We start from the raw sequence: 20,399 nt of genomic DNA, 5'->3' as shown, positions 1-20,399 counted from the left end.
ATAATATTAGAGCTACCTGCTGCACAGTGAACACTTTCAAACAAAAATGCATACCAACGTATTTGGAGACACGAATGTTCTTTTGGAAATTTGCTTCCTATAACAAGGGCAAATATACACGCATGTGATCTACAATATTTTTTCTTTGACCTAGCACTGTTTTGGTTTGAGAGGAGGATTTGCCCTTATTTTAGTGGGAAAAGAAAGTTGTTCTGAGTCTTCTGAAACCAAATCTAATTTTTCTCTGCTAGATAAATAGTGAAAATACAATTGCTCACAGCCTTTTCCCTCCTCAGCTCATAAACCATGGAGTACTTTTGGTGGCAGACGGTCACTGCCAGGTCAGGCTGGGAGCATCTCGCCCAGCAGAGACTGTGGCTGCAGAGGTGGAAAACTGCAGCACGCAGCCCTGCCTGGCACACAGGTCCCATCGAGGCGTGTTTGCATCCTCAGCCAGCCTGTCCTGCTGAGCATTGTGCCTTGCAGCAAAAAAAAAAAAAAAAAAAATATCGTGGTTCTGATGAAGGTCTTGACAATAAAATAAATCAGCTTGTATCTTCAAAGCACCAGCTACTGCTAAGGCTAAGGGAAATACCTAAATGCATCGAGGGAAAGAGGAATGGTGTTGACTGGCCTCGCAGAGGATGAACATCATCCATTTCCCTCCCTTTCTGAATGCTCCAGTCTCCGTCTCACCATCTCCCTCCCCTCACACCTTCCAGGAGCTGTGATAGCTTTGTGCTTTCTCTTGGGTGGCAGCAAGGCCCGGGGCAATTCACATATCTGCCTCTGCTGCAGAGACTCTGAGTGTGTTTGAAGAGGACGAGGATGACAAGCGACTGGTTTCTGCTTAAACTGTACAGGTGGGAGCCTCCTCTCATCATCGCCCCTGCTCTCCTCCTGAAGTTGCTTTGATATTCAACAAACACTCGCTTTTTAAACAATACTGTCCTAAACCCTTATTATAATGCCCAGAACCACTTGCAGACTTTCTGAAACCCATTATTATAATTACAATCAAGAATCATAGGAGGCTGTGCTTTGTGCCAGAAATACATATACACTGAATTGTTTGCAGAGGAGCCTCAGAGAGAAAGAGCGAGGGAGAAATGCTGCTTCCGTGCTGCTCAATTCAGGAGCAGTAACTCCCACCCCATTTCATTTTCCCTCATCCGTTTTCCAATTTAACTTGTGGCTGCTGAGATCCAGGCTAATATTTGCTTTGTCCTCCGTGCTCTCCTGTGGCCTTGATGCAGGGAACCTTAAGCTGTGCCCATGTCTCTTGTGCCTCCACCTACCCCAGGTGGGGCCCCCACCAGACCCCAAACCCTGCCCTGGTGAGGATCTGGGGGGCTGCAAGATGCGGTGCTCTGGGCAGTGCAGTCAGGACAGAAGCAAGGAGCATTTTGTTTCAGAGATGGCTGCAAAGCAAGCCGTCTGGTCAAGGATATGCAGCATCCAGCTTAGTTTTATTAAAGCTTTGCCTCATGGGTCACAAAAGACCTTAGAGAGGGCTGTAGGGTTTTTGGTAGTGTTATCCTGATCTACTGCTGACAGAGCTCATGGGGTGTGGACTCTGATTTGGCTTTTGCCAGCACGAGCCCTGAAATTAGCTCTCCCTTTTTCACAAACAGTGCCTGAAGTCAATCTCGCCTATCACTGGCTTCCATGGCGATGTCACTGGCTGGTGCTGAGAAAAGTGAGATGGATCAGGCCCTTTCTTCTGAATAAATATCAGATCTGATTCACCACTCAATTGCTTCTGTTTTACCTCTGTAGAACGTCATTGATTATAGAAGGATTTGCAAGTTTAAAACTAGACTAATTCAGTGATTAATCCCAACCAAAGCCTTCTGTAAATAGACACCAATACTCCAGCAGCATTCAATATTCAACACATCAATAGAGTTCTCAGCAATATGACTGAATGGCATTTAGAGTTCCCCTCCCTTTATTCAGGGTAGTGCTGGGATACATTTAGTTTAGCTAACCCAGACTTTTCACCTCTTTCTCTTCACCCTGGGAAATGCCAGGCACGTTCCCCGTGAAACAAAAGCAAAACTCTCCCTTCCAGCCTCCGACACATTACTGCAGCAGCCGAACCCTTCAGACACCCAACGGGACCAGAGGATGTCACAGGGGGGTGGGGGAAGGAAGAGGGGCTCATGGCTGGGTCTGACCATATCTAAGGCCCATATCATCCCATGGGCTGGAGACTCCTCTCGCACCTTCCGCCAGTGAATTAAGGCTGGTAGATGTGGTAGAAAAGCTTCTTGTAGGAATGTGTGGCTCTAAGGAAACATTGGACCAGGAAAAGCAACTGTGGCAAAGAAATATCTTGACTTTAAAGATTTTAAGCATTTCTGCAGCTTCTTCTGGTCCCACTAACCTTCAGATCGCACACAAAAATCCCAAACCACTCCCCCAAATGCTATGTAATCTGGACATAAATAAGAGTTGCAGGTCATGGAAATATCTGTGGGTTTCAATATTTGGTCTTGGTACAAATAAAATTGAGATTTTAAGCATTAAACATTTTGGGGAAATTTCCCACCACAAACAACCTCCCCACACACTGATGACATAACTGCTCAGCTTCACTGAGTGGCTGCAGGGCAGCCCATTTCCCTCCGTAGGGATTTTCCCCTGAGTCACGGCTCCTAGAAAGGCTTGCCCAGTATTTTTGGGATCCAAATCTTGTTTCTCTTTCCTGTTCCTTTGCTCTCTCCAGGAAGTCCTGGGGTCCACTCAAAGTGACAGACCCTGAAGTTCCACTGAGTGTCCCCTAGACCCAAATCCTGTTTCAGAGGCAGACAAATGGATGGATCTTACCATCATTCTTACATCCATTCACCAACCTACAAGACCTGCAAGAATTGCTGGACCAGCTTCAGCTGACAGCTACAGACAATCACAGAGCTCAGGCATCTGCAGCTCTTCTAGCTGCTGCCACTCCTTGGCTTGCAAGTTCCCATGAGGGGGTGTTTTTGTAGTGCTTTTACAGTGCCTCTGTCCACCTCCTCCAGCTCTGAACAGCCACGGAAGAGCCAACTTCTGAGCACCAGCCATCATTAGCCAAGGCCAGGATGGGAGACAAGGCTGAAGTGATCTTTCTCTTCACATGAGCTTTTCCTCCTCGTGATTCCATTCTTTGCCCTGTAGCAGGACTCCTGTGAGCTGCCTCCAGAAGATATGCTTGCTTATCTCCTTGTCTTTCCACTCCAGATAGGTGTTCCTCCTGAGGTATCGGGACAGCCCTAGCTTCTGCCTCAGCAAGGTCTTATTCACTTCTTCGAGTACAATCATGATGATTCCAGCTTTGTCTTCAACCAGCTGCCAGGACTGGGCAATGTCAAACTCAAAGCTACACCACTTGCTCTCCAGAAAGTCGGTAGAGATGACTGCAATGACATTTCTGCTACTTAGAAAACCTTCTTGGATGATGTTGGTGACAATGGGTACCCCTGGTAGGAAATCCCTGTAGTAAAGACAAAGTTGGAAGGGAGGTTTTCCTCCTTCTAAGGGTTCGACCAGCTCTTTTATCACCCATTCTTGGTCTTTGCTGGAGTGGATAACAAAGGCATCATAGGTGGCTCCCCTTTCTGCAGAGTGTTTACACCCACTGAGCAGCACCAAGAAGTAGTAGAGCTGGAAGTAGTACTTGTAAATCAGGAATATGAACACCAATGCAGCAAGCAATATGACCACTGAGCATGCCACCGTGCCTGGGTTGGGACGGCAGGAGAACAGGTAGAAGCTTGACAGGCTCAAGTTCTTCATGTATGCAGGTGTGTGGCATACCATTAAATGCTTGTTCTGCAGCAGGTCTTCCATTTCTGTGATCCATTTCATAAAGTTCAGGTAACTGCAAGAGCATTCAAACAAGTTGTGAGAGAGATCTAGGTAGACCAGACTAGCAGGCAGGATTTCCAGGGCTGAGTCCAACAGGACACTCAGCTGGTTGTGGCTGAAATCCAGGGCTGTGAGAGCTTGGAGTGGCTCATAGACTACAGGATCGAAGGTCAGGAGCTTGTTGTTGCTGATGTTCAGCTCTTTTAGTTCAGAGAGAGCATTAAATGTGCTTTGATCCACCTCTACTAATTTGCAATTTGAAATATCCAAGGTGTGGAGGTGGCTCAAGTTTTTGAAGTTATTGGACAATTTATTGTTCTCAAAGGAGTTGCCTGCCATCTTGAGCACTTGCAGAGAGTTCAGACCGTGAAATATATGATCGGATTTAACATGAGTTTTGGTATAGGAAATGTCAAGGTAAATGAGTTTCTGAAGGGATAGAAAGACAGGGTAGGTGCCATGGTTGTCTAACTTTGTGTGCTGGAGGTCCAAGTATAAGAGATTCTTCACATTGGTGAAGTCTCCGGTCAAACTGATGTCAGAATTGAAGCTTAGGTTCAAGTGTCTCAAGTTTGCAGACCCAGAAAACTGAGGAGAACAGCATGAAGTGAAGGAGAGCCGATTCTCACTCAAGTCTATGACCTCCAGGTAAGTTAGATTCTTAAATTTCTGCCGGAAGCTATTAAGGTGTTTGCTCTGGGTAATACGAAGCACTCTCAGCTCCTTAAAGAGGGACAGCTTCACAGCAGGCACTTCCTTAAACTTGCATTTCTTGCATTCCAGATGTTTCACTTGAGGAGACATAGGAACCTCTGACACCTCTTCAAGTTCAACGTTCACCAGCCGAATACTGGAGACGTTGCCTATGCAGTTAAAAAGAGTGTCCGTGTCATTCTCAAAATTCCTGAAACAGGTTAAGACAAACTCCTGCATCTGTACCTGGCAAAGTCCACTCAGGAGTCCATTCTGAAACTCTTCCAGTTTCAGACTGTCCCTGAATTCTCCAACTATTAGTCTGTTGACCTGTAGCCCTGCCAGGCCGTGAAGAGAAGTGCGCATGTCATGGAAGTTCTCAAAAGAGGACCTCAGAACCAGTTCACCAAGATGAATCTTTGCAAAGGACCCAGGCTGGATGTATTTTATATTATTCAGAGAGAGCACCAAGGTGAGGTTGAGCCTGTTTGCTTCTCTCAGGGCATCAAGGTCTCCTTTGGAGATATATGTAATCTTATTGGAGAAAAAGCTCAGGTGCCTGAGAGAGGTCAGGTTGGAAAAATACTTGGGAAGCTTCAATGAAGCAATGCTGTTGTGGCCCAAATTCAGCTCCTGTAGGGTATGCAAGTGTCCAATTGGTAGGTCAGTCAGAGAGGATATGCCGGTTTCCACCAATACTAGTTTTTTCAGAGATGTTAAACCATAGAAGGTTGCTGACCCCAGGTACTGGAGGGAATTGGCAGTTAAAATTAAGGTGGAAAGTTCATGAAGATCCACAAAAGAGTTATCTTCTATTGTATGGATGTGGCACCTGTTGGGCAAGAAAAGGGGATAAATGTACATGAATGAATAAATGTACTTTTACTCTACATTCACTAACACTACTGCGCTAAGTGCTAATGCAGTGTTCTCAGACTTAACATCTTGCTGGGGCTTAGCTTGGCATTGCTGTGCTCCTGAATCCAACTTCTCCTTCCTCAATCTGCAGGAGAACATAGTTATTTCCCAGCAAGGAGCATCATTAACCAGCCATGCAAAAGGAACCTTCCCATAGCAGGAGAACTTCTCTCTCCTCCTCGTCCTAGATCTGAATTTTAGTTGCAAAGCAAGATACCCGGAGCTATGGTCAAAATTCAGGCAGGCAGCAGGACAGAAGCATTTTAGTTTTCTTTTTAGGCCAAAGTAAGACTGATGCTCATCATTGATGGCAGAGCCAACCAGATGGAGGACTCCCTTACATCTTGCACTCTCACAGCTTCCAGACTCTCTCAGCAACAGCTGGGCAGTCCCCCTGGCACTGGACTGATGCAGCAGTTGCAAAGCTCACAACCCAGCAGTTTTGCTGATATCTGAGAGGGAACAGACCCCTGGTTGTGTTGGTTCTAAAAGAGAAAAGGGAGAGTGAAGAGGAGTGTGGCTGCCTAAAGATGGTTTCATATGAGAAGACCCAAAGTTCGAGACCCAAACCCATTCTGTAACGAACTCGAGCAGAACGAGCTTTACAACCCAGTCAGTGCCTTACAGCAAACATGCTCTGCCACTCAGCTACTTCAGAGCTGTAACTGTGATGGGACTGAGTGACATTTTTCAGTGAAACAATTTACCCATAGAAACTGTTGTCTCAAGTCAATGGAAATTATACATCAATTCAAATTTGCTAATAAGCCTCCCTCATCTCCTCCCCCAGATATGTGAGTAGAAAGGAAGAGATATGTTGATATTTTAAAACAACCACCTTTTACAAAATGAATGTACTTTTTTTTTTTTTTTTAAATGTGATTAGAAAAACAGTTCACCCAAGATGTTCCATGTTCTACTTTGGAGTTTTTGTAACAGTGAAAAGTCTGGTATTTTTCTTGTTCAGAAAGAAGTAAAGAAGTAAAACATCCTCCTCCCTCTCACATCGTGTCCTACAAGATCAGACTGACAGGCCCAACTCTGAGAGAGTGTGTCCTCAGTAACTGGACTAAAATCTGTACATCAGTGCCATGGGCATATGCAGAGAGACAGAGAGAGGGATAAAGTCAAGAGCAAAACAACAAAGAGCCAAAATCAACAAGACCCCAAAATCTGGAACTGTTGAGGCCCAGCTGGGGTAAGGTTGACCAGTATACACATAAAAAAGGCTCATTACCTTGAAAGATCCAGAAGCTGCAGTTCAGGGACTGATGAAAAATAATTTGAGCTCAGTGATTTCAGATTGTTGAAGCTGAGGTCCAGCTCCTGGGTGGTGTTTGGGACTTCAGGGGGAACTCCAGAGATGTTCAGCCCCATGCATCTGAAAGCTTTGCTAGGGATGACCTGTAACAGTGGCAGATCCATTCAGTCAACACCCACTCTTCACAAAATATCAGAAAATTATACTGTCAGGAAAGCAGGAGCAGAGCAACTACCACACAGTTCATTTCTAAGTGAACTTCGAAGTTCAGTTCTAAATGAGCCGCCCTGAGCTTCAGGAAATAATCTCATATATCCTAAGTACCTCTCCCACCTCTGGTAGAACCAGTCCTGCTCCCCAGGAGGAGCTACATTTCTTGCTGATTGAAGCAGGTACAAAACCACAGGACAGTGTTCCTCGAGGCTATGGATGAACCAGCAGCAACCTCTGAAAGAGCCAGCGAAACGAACACAGGGGGATGTATGGTGTGCCCATAACAGAAATTGCTCTGTGAGTAATAAGTAAAGTTTGCAAAAGGCAGTTCATCAGTGCCAGGTGTTTGGGGTACCGGTGAAGTCACTCTACAGCACAAATCAGGCTAAAATATCATAATTTGCAGAATTTTTAGACAAGGCTTGGATCTCTTCCTGAAGGGATACATAATCTATTAGTTTAGCTGTAGTGTAGTAACCCCAGAGGTACAGAAAGCCAAGAAGAAGAAATGGTTTATGCTGCTTGTTCTCGTTCTCAGGTGTTTTTGAGACCAGCGTTTACTTCAAATATTTCAATTGCCTTGGTAACAGCCTTGAAAGAAAGATGAGCTTCCGTAAGAAAACTAACACACGGCAGATCTGATGCACAAATCTCCCAAGCAGAGGGGAAAGTTGCACCAGAGAAGCAGAAGGATTTCGTGCTCGTGCAGAGATCACGTACCTCCAAACAGGGACTGAGGAGGCAGCCTGCCAGCTGCAACAGGATGAGCACCAGCTGCAGCAGCCCCACAAACGTCCACGGGAGGAGAGCTGCTCTCCTGGGCATCTTCAGGAGGCCAGGCAAGCAGGAGAAAGCACCATGGGTGTCACACAAGGACCCGGAGAGAGAAACCTCCTGAAATGCTGAGCGCTGCCTCCTACCACTCCTGCTTCTCACCGCACGTCACTGCGAGCTGCAGAGAACAAGGGGAAGTGAAACTGGTGACTGCCCAGTTTCTAGACATGCTTGGAGTGCTTCTTGCAACTCTGTGTTTAAAAAAAAGGAAGAAAAAAAGGAAGTACCAAAAGGTGTAGTTTGGACTAGAACTTAAACAGCAATATGTGTTGTACCGCTGCGTCACTTGACTCGATTACCTCAGATTAGCTCAGGCTAAATTGGTGGAGAAAAAGGGAAATTTGTGAAATTGTGAGTCCCATTTCAAGAAGGCCAGGTTTCACATCCCATAATGTGAATGCACTGTGTAGAGCAAATGAGTCTCTGCATTCGTCCCCCTGCCACGCTCCCAGGACAAGTGCAGGCCTTGGGCCCATGTCTTCCTGAGGCCAGTAACTATTACGTTACTGGTTTAGCTATGGCTGAGCTCTCATGAACACACATCTAGGATTTACTGGGCCTTGGTATTGCATCATCCCAGGAAGAGGCTGCGCAGGGCCATGCACAAGGGCCAAGCAGCGGAGACCTGACCATGGAGCAGTCAAAGCCCCAGGCACGGCTCAGCCCGCAGCACCGCGCTGGGCTCCGTGCTCCCCTGCCCTTGGCTGGGACAAGCTGGGAGGGCTGGGGTCAGGGTTTGAAGCCTTGCTACAAAATCAAGTCTGTGGAGGGTCATCTCGACACCACCCTTAACTCACAGTGCAGACACAGCTGTTGTTTCTGGAGGAGGCTTTGAAAAAGCCAAGTGTTGGTAATACCAATTTAATTCAGCTGTGAGCTTTCTAATAAAGCTCCTTGCCTTCATTTACTCTGATAAATGGTAGTGTTTTATTGTACCTACTGATGTCTTTCTGTAGATAAATAAGAGTTGTTACTGGGGATCTAGCTGTAGGGTTGTGGAATATCATTAACACAGAAAAATGGCAAAAATGGGAGATGAGGATAGGATACTAGTCTAGAAATAGATGGAACAGGGAGCAACTACACATGAAAATCTGTGAATATTGATAGTAAATACAAACTGAAACACAAGGCCAGTGAGTAATCCACTTACAGAGAAAAAGATAAAATCTCAGGGAGGGGGGATGGACACAGAACTTCTTTGGCAAGATCAGTAGAGGGCCACTGAGGGATGAAGAAATCCTAAAATAACAGATGATCTCTGTGATAAAAAACACATATCAGACAATGGCAGCTAAAACTGACACCCTGATTTACAGCCAGATAGCGCCCATTAAGCCAGCAGACAAAAAGTTTGTTGAAATTGGGCAAGTTCTACAAAATCCCTGTTCTGAAAAGCCTCTTGTGATTGCAGGTATTTCCTTTTACAGATGGAATCAAAAGTGAATGGAAACAATTGCTGACTGCTTCTGTGCCTGGATTAAGGAAATTGGCAGAGCATCATGTGTCTGCAGAGAGGACAAATGAGCATGTCCTTTAGTATTCAATATGCAGAATGAAGCAATCCACATTTAATTTTTATCTAAAGCTGAGATGAGCCTGAAGTATGCTCTAGAAATTACCATTTCAATGGAGACTCGCTGAAGATGTTGGAGAGTTTGGGAGCATCACAAAATCCATCCAACAGCCATGCTTAGGAGTCAAGTGGAAAGTACAACTTGAAGGACATTCAAAGAGCGTGCTGCTTCTATCACAGGGGACAGTTTCACAATGAATATCATCACTGGTTCAAGGACAAATCCTACAGAAATTGCAAGAGATGGGGCACAAGCTGAAAACATGCAAGCTAGCAAATCAAACCCAGCCACCAGTTTAGAAAGTCAATGCCAGTTAACTTCATATTCTTCAGCTTGCATACAATGTGCAATGACTGTAGAAAGCCATAATGTCTCTGTAATTGCCTCTTTCAGTTCACAAGAAACAAAAGTATTATTTGGAATCCTTTAAAGTGACAAGAATAACATCTAAAATATAACATGATTCACTGTGCTGGCAATTTTCTAGTGGGATCATCAAAGATCTTTCAGGAAGGAGGTGTTACAGAAATCTCAGTGTTTCTAAAAACACATGCCAGGATAATCTTTGTTCTCCTGAACATTATTATAATATAAGTAACACAACAGCAGACAGCATATACGCAACCCCTGTCATCTGAAGCAAAGTATTACCTAGCATAAGATGGCCACAACATAGTTGTACTGACAAAACAAGTTGTACTATTGCATATATTAAAACACAAAAAAAAAAAAAAAAAAAAAAATGGAACTCCAGCTGAACACAGAAGTTAGCTAAACTCTTGGACAAGACAACTGCTGATATCCTGCATGCATTTCATTGAGGGAACTGGTGTGTAGACAATATACGAACATCTGCAAACCAACCCAGCAACTCGCTAAGGAGACAAAAGACAGAGAACTTCAGTGTTTGTTCAGTATGAGGTTAGCTGGAACAAATGTAGCTGCACAATGTCCCAGCCACGAGAACAAATAGGGCAGTCTGTATCTGTGGTGATTTTGAGGTCATGTCTAACCCAATATCATATGTAGATCAACACCTATTGCCCACAAGAGAGGCTGTTTTTGGCTTAGCAGTCAGGCTAAACAGGTCCCCAAGTCTATCTGCAAATGGGGGTTAAGGAACATAGCAAGAACTGTTTCAAGAATGAGCAAAGTAGGTTTTATTTTGAGTGAAAGAATCGTGTGTAATAACTACTTGACTGTGAGTCAGGGATCAGATAGGTGAGAGCATCCATGAAATGCTGGTACTTACACGACACAGTATTTGCAGAGCTAGAGATAGGGAGCACTATGAGAACTTCCAAATATACTTGAGCAGCTCAGGCACGCTCTACCACCTGATCCTGTATTGCTTTCAGATGGGTTGCAGCACTGGCCATATGTACCTTCCTAACTAGCAGTGTATCAGTTAATACAGCTCAGCTTAGCAGTCACTTGGGGTGAATTAAGCTTAAATCTCATCATGTTGCAGCTGGGGTCTAGGCTCAGGGTGCGTAGACAGTTACTGAATGCTTAAGGTTCAGCTGACACGTGGTCCCTCCTTTTACTTCGCAGCTGAGTCATCTGTCCAAGCCTGAAAGGTTGTCTGAGTAGATAGGAAAAGAAAACGTCTCAAAAAAGTAACAGCATGTTGAATTTTCCCAGCTATTCTGCCGGGAAAAAACAATTTTTATAAATCACAATAAAAAAAAAAAAATCTGAAAATGGCTTTAAGATGCTCTTGCTGCAAATATCACAAACACGTTGCTTCCTGGAACTGGTGAATCACCGCCTCACACGGCCGTCCCCGGCCAACCTGGCAGACGCTGGATAGTGACGGTGCTGAGCCTCCCGCTGCGCCGGGGCTGGTGGAGGAGCTGAGAAGCTGGCGTCATCAGAAAGGGTCCTCGCTACACTGCCGTGATGCCTGTAACTCTCACCTGTGATGCTCTGCCATGTGAAGTGGGTGGAAGCATTTCACATCTGATGGAAGGTCGGACCTCTTGCCTTTGCTTCTGGATCTTGCAGCATTGGAGAGGATAACTGTTCAGATTGAGGGAGAAACTCTGCTTTGAGTTTGAGGTGTTGTTAGAAAGCTTCGCCACTGCCTGTTGAGCAATGAATGACTCTAGTTACAGATCATTTACATCATTACATATAATCACAGCACAGAAACTGCTAGTTTTGAAGCACAGAGAATCAGCACTGCAGATTGCTTGTTGTGCCTGTGTCTCTAAATGGCAGGTAAGCACGTGAAGGTAGAATCAGAGACAGCCTGTACATGCTATGTAGCACTGACCAAGCCCCAACCAACTGCAAATGGTGCCACTCAAAACAAAGCACAATCCAGCACAGCTAAGTTCCTTCCCGCTGCAGAAAAGGACAGGTAGGAGTGTACACAAGGGAAGGAAACAAATCCAAAAGCTCCTGTCCAAGTTAGTTTGATCAAAAGCATCCAAGCCTACATTGAAGTAGGTAATGTGTGTCATCAGATGGGTTATTCCCCAAAGCCAAGGTCATATGAATACTCCAGAACTATGCAAAAGCTATTAGGGAAGAACTGTGTCAGGTGTTCAGGGACGAATATATGACTAGAGGAAGTGATTAATCAGTGTCAAGGCAGTCACTATCTGTGGCAGGTACTCCATATGGACTATGTCAGGTCATATAGGAGCCCTACATTTTACTGAAGTCAGTGTTTCATCTAAATGCTTGGAAGGGTTTCACACGGATGGTGGAGGTGTCTGGATTCACTCACCAAGTGCTGGTGGACAGGCAGCGAGTGATGGGGGAGCTCCCTTGTCCCGTGGGGGAGGCAGGCTGGCACCACGCCGCCCCACAGCTCCCTGCCCTGCTGCCTCGGCTGAACCACGGGCACCCCTCAGCTGGCCACAGAGCCGGGGATGCACTGTCAGCACTGACAAGAGGATGTTCACGGTGCCTTGGCATGAAATGCACCGTGCTGGGAAGCAGAATAATTGCCTTCCTGCAGCCCTGAGGAGGGTGCTAGCTTTTGCTCCTCTAGCAACAATAGGACTCATTTTCCTTTTCTTTCCCCCTTCATTACATCCTTATTATGGTGTCTGGTAGCCTAATTTACATATGTTCTGTATTACTGTGGCTTTGCTTTATCCTTCTTATTTCACCTCCTTTACCCCAGTTCCCTTGACAATAATGAGTCTGCGGTAGGGCACGGATTTATTCGGACTGCCAGGCACAAAATGTGGGTAGGACACAGAGGACTGCACACCTCAGGCTTTCTAAACTGGGCACAGGACAGGTAGATTTGGGCGTTCAGTGCCACCACCGAAGCATGGTTAAAAGCAAAACCTCTCCTAACACTCTTGTGAAAGACTGATCAAGAGGCAGCTCTAATGATCTGTAGTCACCTGGAGAGATTACAGAACCCTGTTTTGAGGGAAAACCAGGCAGCTCTTAGACACAAGAACAAAAATGTGTGCAGCAGACCTGCTTGCTGCAAGCATGAAGAGCGCTGCCACAGGCAGTGACCAGCGCTGAGACTCTTGAGCCTCGTGTTTATGGTTTCACTACCCTGGCTTGTCGGTACATGACAGGAAAATGTTGCAATGACTGCGTCGGAAAGTGCAGACGCAGCTCCTGCAAGCTATGGCAAAGTTCTTGTGTGCATTACCTTGAGAGAAAATGTAAGCTACCTCCTGGGGTTAGCTGGTAGCATGCTTTATATATCAGCTCTCAGATGTTAAATTTTTTATGCCATTTTACTCTAACAGGAGAAGAACACAGAGTATTAATTATCCATATAGTCGAGAGCCCACTGCCATTGCTTACAAAGCAGTAACTTCTGAAACCCTGCTTGAGCCAGATCCACGTGCATATTTGTATCCATTTAGGAACACTGTATTTCTGAAACAAAGCGGAACCTGTGTGGCTATGATGTGCTAGGTAGAGAGTAAAGACTTACTTGCATACAGACCATAACCTGAAGCCAGTGTTCAGCCCATGAAGAGGAACTTACTGAAGCAGCTTTTTCCTCCCAAGATCAGTTCAGTTCTGTCTGCACGTGCAAGACCAGGCCATCCCCTTTTAGCCTTCAGGTGACCTTCCTCAAACTGAGCTGGACTGGGGCCTCCTGTTCTTGCACCAGGCTCCTGGGACAAGACAGCTTTGGGGGAGATTTGTCAGCATTCCTTTGGCCATGAGCTGCATGCACTGACCAGGGCATTTCAGCTCTAGTGGAGCAGGAACCAAGCTGGACAAAAGGCAATAGCAGCAGGAACAACATAAAGTGGATCAACTTTTTGCAGAAGACATTATCAAAAGCCTTCAGGCCTGAGATACTGAAAAATAAGTTACCTAGGAAAAGAAGTGCCCAGAATAGCATGGGAAGTACCCTGAAAGCCTGAGCACAGTGAAAGCAGGGGGAGGAAGGAAATGGGAAGCAGAAGCTTCGTTTCCCATAGAAATAGTTAGCAGTTATAATGCTCCCACACCCCAAATGCTGCTGCTGTAAGACACGTACAGCTTGATCTAAATTGACCCAACCCCACTCTTAGAGCTTGTTTCTAAACAGCTATGCAGAAGGAACCTTCTCAGTGAGCACCTGGCTGAAGAGGCTGCAACAAAGGGGTCCTGCCAACATCACCATTAGTTTAACGTCATGCCGTAGGTTCTTTCTCCAGGTAGAGGCAACATTTTGGTAAAGCATCAACTGAGGTGAACCCACAATGATAAAAGGCCAGGAATAAAGCAGTAAAGACGGGGAAATATGACACAGCTGCTTCCTGGAAGGAAGCTGTAGAGGATGAGAAGATGTGGCCACAGAGGTGGTCATGAGACCTGTGAGATGTGGAGATGAGCCAGCCACAAATAGGTGAGGTTTTAAAGGGGTTTCTTAAATGTGGAAGATCTTTAGCACACAAAGTAGACTTGGCAGGGTGGCTCCATGCTCAGAACAAACTGGAAGAGACATGCAAAGCTTGGGTCAGAACGCTGGGAGGGAAAAAAGAGACTGCATGGGGTCATGGAGCCATAAAAAGATCTCAGAGGCGATTCTAAGGTAGTTCTCACCTGTCTGCACGGGGAATCCCCCTCCCACAAGACAGTGCCAACCCTTTGAAACGAGAAGTGCATTTATTCTCAAACAGAACAATAAAAGAAACAACTCCTGAAGACATTAACATTTGCCAACAATCAGCAAGACACTGAAATTTCTGAGTGTTCAGTCCTTTTCCATGGCGATGGGTAGGTACAACTCTCTCTCACTCCAATCTGTGTAGGAAGCAGTTTGAAACCTCAAGGTAGGCACTGCGCTCTCACCACTCCCTTTCTCAGGGGCTGCAGACCAGCTTAGCATCTCAGTCTGGTGCTTTTCACAAGTAACCTGGTGAGCAAAGGATAGTTGTTTACAAACCAGGAAGGGATTACTTAAGGAAGAAGGGTTGTGTAATACTGCTCATCCTCCAGTGCAGCAGGCAGCAATGGAAGCCAGAGGCCAACAGAGGAAAGCACAAGTGCTCTGAATTTGGAGGATTCATCTCCCATCCCATGTGGGGCAGGACATGCTGTCACATGCTCAGAACAACCTGGAACAAGGGTAAAATCCAGCTGGGATCACCAGGGTTGTCAGGATGGGGACAGCAAGCATCACGGCCTTTTCTCAGCGGTTCTGGGCCTGAAAGGCAGGGCTGGCTAGGTCAGCAATCACTCCCCTCTCAATCATCTTCAGCAGCCAGTTCCCCTCAGCTGTGAGATTATACTGAATGAGCTGCAAGGACAAGAGAGCCAAAGTTACAGATTATTCCTTACAGTGCCTCTCATCCTCCCCCAAAAGCACTGGATCCTGCCTGACCCAATTTGCACCCTCTTCCCCAAACTAGGCCAGATGACAGGCACCACAAAGGAGCCAGCATCTGTTCTCAAGCTGCTCTCTGGGAGCAAAGCATGTCCTAGCACCTTCCCCAGGACACCCCAGCAGGAATTTCCACAAGTAACACCAGTGACAGCTACCAGAGCTCACAGCTCCTTTAGTCCCGGCTTTTGCCAGTAGGCTTCCCTATGGAGAACACCTCAGTTTGAAGGGGAAGCATTTTCTACCTCTTCTTTCCGTGAGCGACCTGTATTGTAATAATGTATTGGTGCAGTATTGTCATGGTTGCCGGGGTAACCAAAGCCTGCAATATTGACCTCCTGGCATATATGGAGGGCTAAGTTCAAAGCAATGATTCCCATGGTGGCATATCTCTGGGAAGGGAAAAGAGAGAACATCTGTTTAGCATTTCAAACTCATACTATTACAAAACCGACACTAGCAACACCTTTTCAGCTGGGACCAATAGCTTCCACATATTCCACGTAGCAAGAAAATATACGTAAATGAAACAGGACAAATGCCTGGACAACACTCCCCGAACTCAAACAAGGAACATCTTTTGAGAAGGTGCTGCAGAAGATGAGGGCTCAGCACTGTAAAACCTCTGAAATGATAAAGCACGGAGCTCCATGGAAATCAGAAAGCTTTTGGATGGAAGGAACCAGCACACTTTTTAATAAGGCCACTTCCATTACAGAGCCTGGACAAAGTCCCTGCATCTCTTTCTTTTCCAAGTGCCTCTGTGTGTGTGTTCCCTGCTGGAGGCCCTCGTGTGAATCCTTACTTCTAATCCATGCATTAAATTCCTGTCCCTGGCCTGTGTGCTACAAAACTGCCCTCTGCTCACATAAAGCTAACATGACCATGTACAAACCGTGACCTTAAAAGCCTTGTGGCTGTGCAGAACAGCCACCACGCTTGCGAGCAGCTGAACATACTGCCTGGTTCCCCAAGCTCACCCTAGCACTTAGCACCCCTTATCTGGATTGTCCCACTTTGCACTTTCCAAACAGTTTAGTAGGGAAATGTCCTTTTTTACAGCATTGCTTCAGCAGGCAGTAGACTTGGTATCTAATCTCAGCCTAGCTAAGAGTCAGTGTGTGACCTTGGACAAGGTTATTTCACCACACCAGACCTTCAAGCTTCTCCTGCCTTTGTTGCAGATTATAAACATCCTGGTGGTGCCCAGCAGGCTTAAAGTTAATTAAAGATTCCACAGCACCATCACAAAGATCATCAGGACTGAAGACAAAGTATCATTAGATTCATTAATGAAGTAATCCTCCATCGTGCAGCGAAGGGGAAATTTGCGTTCCAGAAGCAGTGGGCATAACAGCCAGCCTCAGGCCAGAGATCTGTAAGAACTGAATGTTTTAAGGAAAGCCAACCAAAATTCCTCACATTTTATGCTAGCTAATTATCAGTAATGGTCTAGACAGGGAAAGCACAGGAAGATGTATGAAAGGGCTTGTATGACAAAGCTGCTAGTCGCCAGAGAAGCAGGTGTCTTAAGGTCTAGAACTATGGCCAGAAATTCAACTCTGAAAAGTCACTTGAATGCAAAATGGCAAGGGATTACAGGGCAGATTGGAATTAGAGTAATGCTGCACAGTTGTGACAGGTGGGGAAAAATCTTCCTTTTCCTTGTAGAAGCAGGGCTCAAAACTTGAATCACCATGCTATAGGGAAAGACTGCATTTACTAGGGGAAGGGACTGGCTGATCTAGTGACTAGGTTTTCCTTCCCCTTGTGTAGTGCTGAAGCAGTAAGGTATTAGGGAAGACACAGAACACTGATGGTCATCTGTTTGCTCTCCAGCACGATATCATACCCTACTTGATGCATTCAGCTGCAGCAGTTTGTATGTTGCTTCGTAGGTGACATATGGGTTGAGAATACGTAGCTGAGAGATGTTCCCATTCCACTGCTGTGGGGGCTGGTGCCAAAATCCCACCTTCGTCTGCAGAAGAAAAAAAGAGAGGTCCTCATGGCACATCCATGAACAGCAGATCATGCCAGGAGAAAGTTAGCTGCGGTCTGTTGCTCTGGCTTGATGCTCAGAGGACTGAGAACTTGGAGGAAGAAAGTATCTCCTGGTCTTTTCCGCTCATTCCCATGCACCCATATGCAATCTAGCTGTGACTGGGGTCTTTCTAATTAGTGAAAAATAAGGTCTCAGGTGCCTGGTGCAGCTCATTAAATATTTGAAAGATACATGATTATTAGAGCTATTGAATATGTCACTACAAATAACCTAGTTTCAACCTCCCCTCATTAAAGACTTCTCACCTTGTTCCCTGTTTTCAGCAACACTTCCCTCAGCCAGAGGAAATCAGAAGGCTTGAATGGGACAAACACCATCAGTGTATCATCATCATTGTTTTCTAAAGGGTTGGGCAGAGCAGACTCAGGGAAGAAGAGACGGATGCTGGTTCTCTCACCCACATCTTTCTTGTACTCTCTAACTGGAGCATCATTTAATCTGAGAATCAAAACCAGAAGGGTAGGACTGGTCCAGTTTCATTACCACCTATTCCCAACCACGGATGTAGCTGTGTGCTCTCAGATACCAGACTGGCCATATGAACTCACATGAGGGCACCAACACATCTCATGGCCCAACCCAGCAGCCTGGTTCCACAGAAAGGGCCACCCCACCAGACATCCCAATAGTTCCTCCTTTGCACTAAAAAGATGGCAGTGGCAGACAACCACTATTTTTCAGATAGGAACATGAAGCACATTAAATTACTTGCTTAAGTCAGACTAAATCTGCATGTAAAATTAAAATGCAGACAAAGATTGGGATTGCCCACCACTGCACTGAGCTGGAGGTGGCTCTCCAGTCCCAAGTACAACACCTGTGAATGAGCAGTACAGTTTCTGGCTCCTGCAGTGTCTGTGCTTAACCATGAACTCCAAAAAAGTTATTTGATTACCTGAGCTGCAGGATCCTAGATGTTTCCCAGGTGAGAAAGCTAAAGCTACATACACATTGTCAATCCTTGGGCTCTGCTTAATTTTTAGGGTTTTAGTATGGACTCAGTACCTGATGATAACATGGTGAGAGTCAATCAAATTCCCAAAGCGCTGTCCATGGATGGAGTGGCCATTGCCAACCACAATGCACCTTTGGCACCATAAGCTGGTAGAAGAATAGATTGCAAGAGATAAAATCCTCTGACTAGCATCTCCACCAGGTTAAATCAGCATCCCTGAGGGCCTTTTTGATGTCCTCAATTAACTCCTGGGGCGACATCAGAGGAGAGAATCCCTGACTAGTAGGACTCTGGCTGTTTCCTAGCCAGATAGCATACGATACCAGATACCTGGTATGCTGGGCTTTACCCAGTAGACCAGTAGCTATGGGGGTGGACCTCTGCTTGTGGCATGCAGTGCACTGGGGAGAGGGAGAATGAGATATCACAGAAAAATTCATCTAATGAATTAGAGGAAAGAAGGACCTAAATGAAAGTGCTTGCCAGCAGCTGCCACAGACAGCTTACTTTGCTTCCAGCTCCCCCTGAATGTGGGCAGGCAGAACTGAGGGATTCACCCAGCTTTCCAGTCTGTCATGCTTGGGATGGAGTTAAAGTAAGTGAAATAGATGGGACAGGGCAACACTGAGAAAAGAACTCTGGGTATGACAGAAGTTAAAGGGAGGAAGCTGGGAGCTAGCAGCTTAAGTTCATCAGTACGAGAACTGCTTGAAAGGGTACATTTAAAAGGGAGAGAAAGAGAAGCCTACTGAGAGAGGAGATGAAGAGTAGCAGGAGTGAGAGGCAGAAAGGACTGTGAAGTTGAGCACTAAGAGAGAGAACTTAGGAAAGCTGCAGAAACCAGGGCTCTCAACCCATCTATCACTTCCCTGACAGACCTGTGCCCCTAACACCCATCTCCAGCCCAGCCATCATACCGGCCAAAGGATCCAGGCAGCTCCTGCTCTGGAAGAAGCTGCAACGTGTTAAAAGCAAAGAGAACTAGAAAAGAAGAAGTTGAAGAGTCAACTTCAGAGGAAAATCATGGCCCCACCACTGACAACAGGCTAACTCTCTTTTTTCTTTTGGGGTTCCATCCCCATGTAAAGTGCCAGGACAGTTTACATGGGACAGCCTACATAAACACTGCACCTCCACCTGCCCAACACTGTCCACACTGGGCATTTCTTTCACATGAAGGACATGCACTTTGTGATCAGCACTACCAGCAATTGAAGCTGGTCTGTAGTACCTCACACTGAAAATGGCAACAAGTACAAGTCCACTTAGTATCCTCTTTCCAATGGCATTTAATAACTTCTGCAGTGGCTCCTACTCTATCCACAGGAGTATTTCTCTCAGTTTTCCACTTCCCATCCCTCCCTGCACAGCTAGAGCCTGTAGTTAAAGCACTGCTCCCCTTCTTTCATGACTACTATGATGGACTAAGACCTTTTCTCAAAGGCACCCCATCCAGTCAGCCCAGATTGCCCCTGGTGCACGCTGACACCCAGTATTTCTGTCTCCTCTGCAGCACTCGAGGCTGCCAGGGAGAGGGAGGATCTCCAGCCACTCCGTGTCCATCCACAACACTGAGGGCAGGGCACTGCAATACCTGAACTCTTCAGCCCAAAAGGAAGTTCATGGAACCACAGAACTTCTTCAGCCTTCCGTCTAAAAGGCCTGTCCATGAGCAAGTATAAGGATTTGCTGGTCAGGAAAGGCTTCCAGTGAGATTCAGACCTAACAGGAGAGAATCAGAGAGGCAGCAGCTCATGGACAAGTGGAGCAGTCACAGCAGTGTCAGACACAAGGACTAGGGCAGCTGAAGCAGGCTGAATAATGAAGAGCCTTGGAAAGCTGCTGAGCTATCCTGAAGTACTTCCCAGAAATGGCCCACATTTTTAAAATCCAGTCCTTACTGCTCGCGGTTTCTAACCCATCTTCTGAGCAGCAGTGACAGAAAAATTTCATTTCCTCTGCAGTTCTGGACCCCCAGCTTCTCTCTTTTTTCAGTCATTCCTCTCTCTGTACTAGTTTGAGGAATGCTTACTCATTGTTTCGTTGTTTATCCAGAGGAGAGAGGGAGAGAATTCCAGTTACCAATTTCATTTACTCATTCACTTCATGACAAAGCTCAAAACACCCATGACAAAGCCTGACTGCACACTGACCTATTTAACAGTTCTTACCTCTTCCTCTCTGCGTGGACATTTTACTCACACTTTCTGCATTGCATCACC

The 20,399-nt window shown here is 45.9% G+C and overlaps 2 protein-coding genes across 2 annotated transcripts in view; both read right to left on the bottom strand.

The window, feature by feature from the left end:
- Positions 1 to 493: 493 nt before the first annotated feature.
- On the bottom strand, positions 494 to 8,059 carry TLR4 (toll like receptor 4). The gene is made up of 3 exons (XM_082775736.1): positions 7,658 to 8,059; positions 6,701 to 6,867; positions 494 to 5,377 (listed from the first exon to the last, which is right to left on the bottom strand). The coding sequence occupies exons 1-3, from the start codon at positions 7,760 to 7,762 to the stop codon at positions 3,118 to 3,120; spliced, it is 2,532 nt and encodes an 843-aa protein (XP_082631862.1). The 5' UTR covers positions 7,763 to 8,059; the 3' UTR covers positions 494 to 3,117.
- Positions 8,060 to 14,965: 6,906 nt separating this feature from the next.
- Positions 14,966 to 20,399, bottom strand: part of LOC309885679 (CMP-N-acetylneuraminate-beta-galactosamide-alpha-2,3-sialyltransferase 4-like) — a gene marked incomplete at both ends in the record, with an annotated part of 49,101 nt that continues 43,667 nt past the window's right edge. Inside the window, 7 exons of the mRNA XM_082775902.1 lie at positions 14,966 to 15,073; positions 15,403 to 15,549; positions 17,010 to 17,138; positions 17,468 to 17,660; positions 18,228 to 18,323; positions 19,095 to 19,158; positions 19,772 to 19,899. Of these exons, the coding sequence (XP_082632028.1) occupies positions 14,966 to 15,073; positions 15,403 to 15,549; positions 17,010 to 17,138; positions 17,468 to 17,660; positions 18,228 to 18,323; positions 19,095 to 19,158; positions 19,772 to 19,899 (865 nt within the window). The remainder of the gene's footprint in view (positions 15,074 to 15,402; positions 15,550 to 17,009; positions 17,139 to 17,467; positions 17,661 to 18,227; positions 18,324 to 19,094; positions 19,159 to 19,771; positions 19,900 to 20,399) is intronic.

Source organism: Aythya marila (genome assembly GCF_965140915.1).
Source record: "Aythya marila genome assembly, chromosome: 19".
Lineage (NCBI taxonomy): Eukaryota > Metazoa > Chordata > Aves > Anseriformes > Anatidae > Aythya > Aythya marila.
This window is presented reverse-complemented; position numbering and strand designations above follow the sequence as displayed.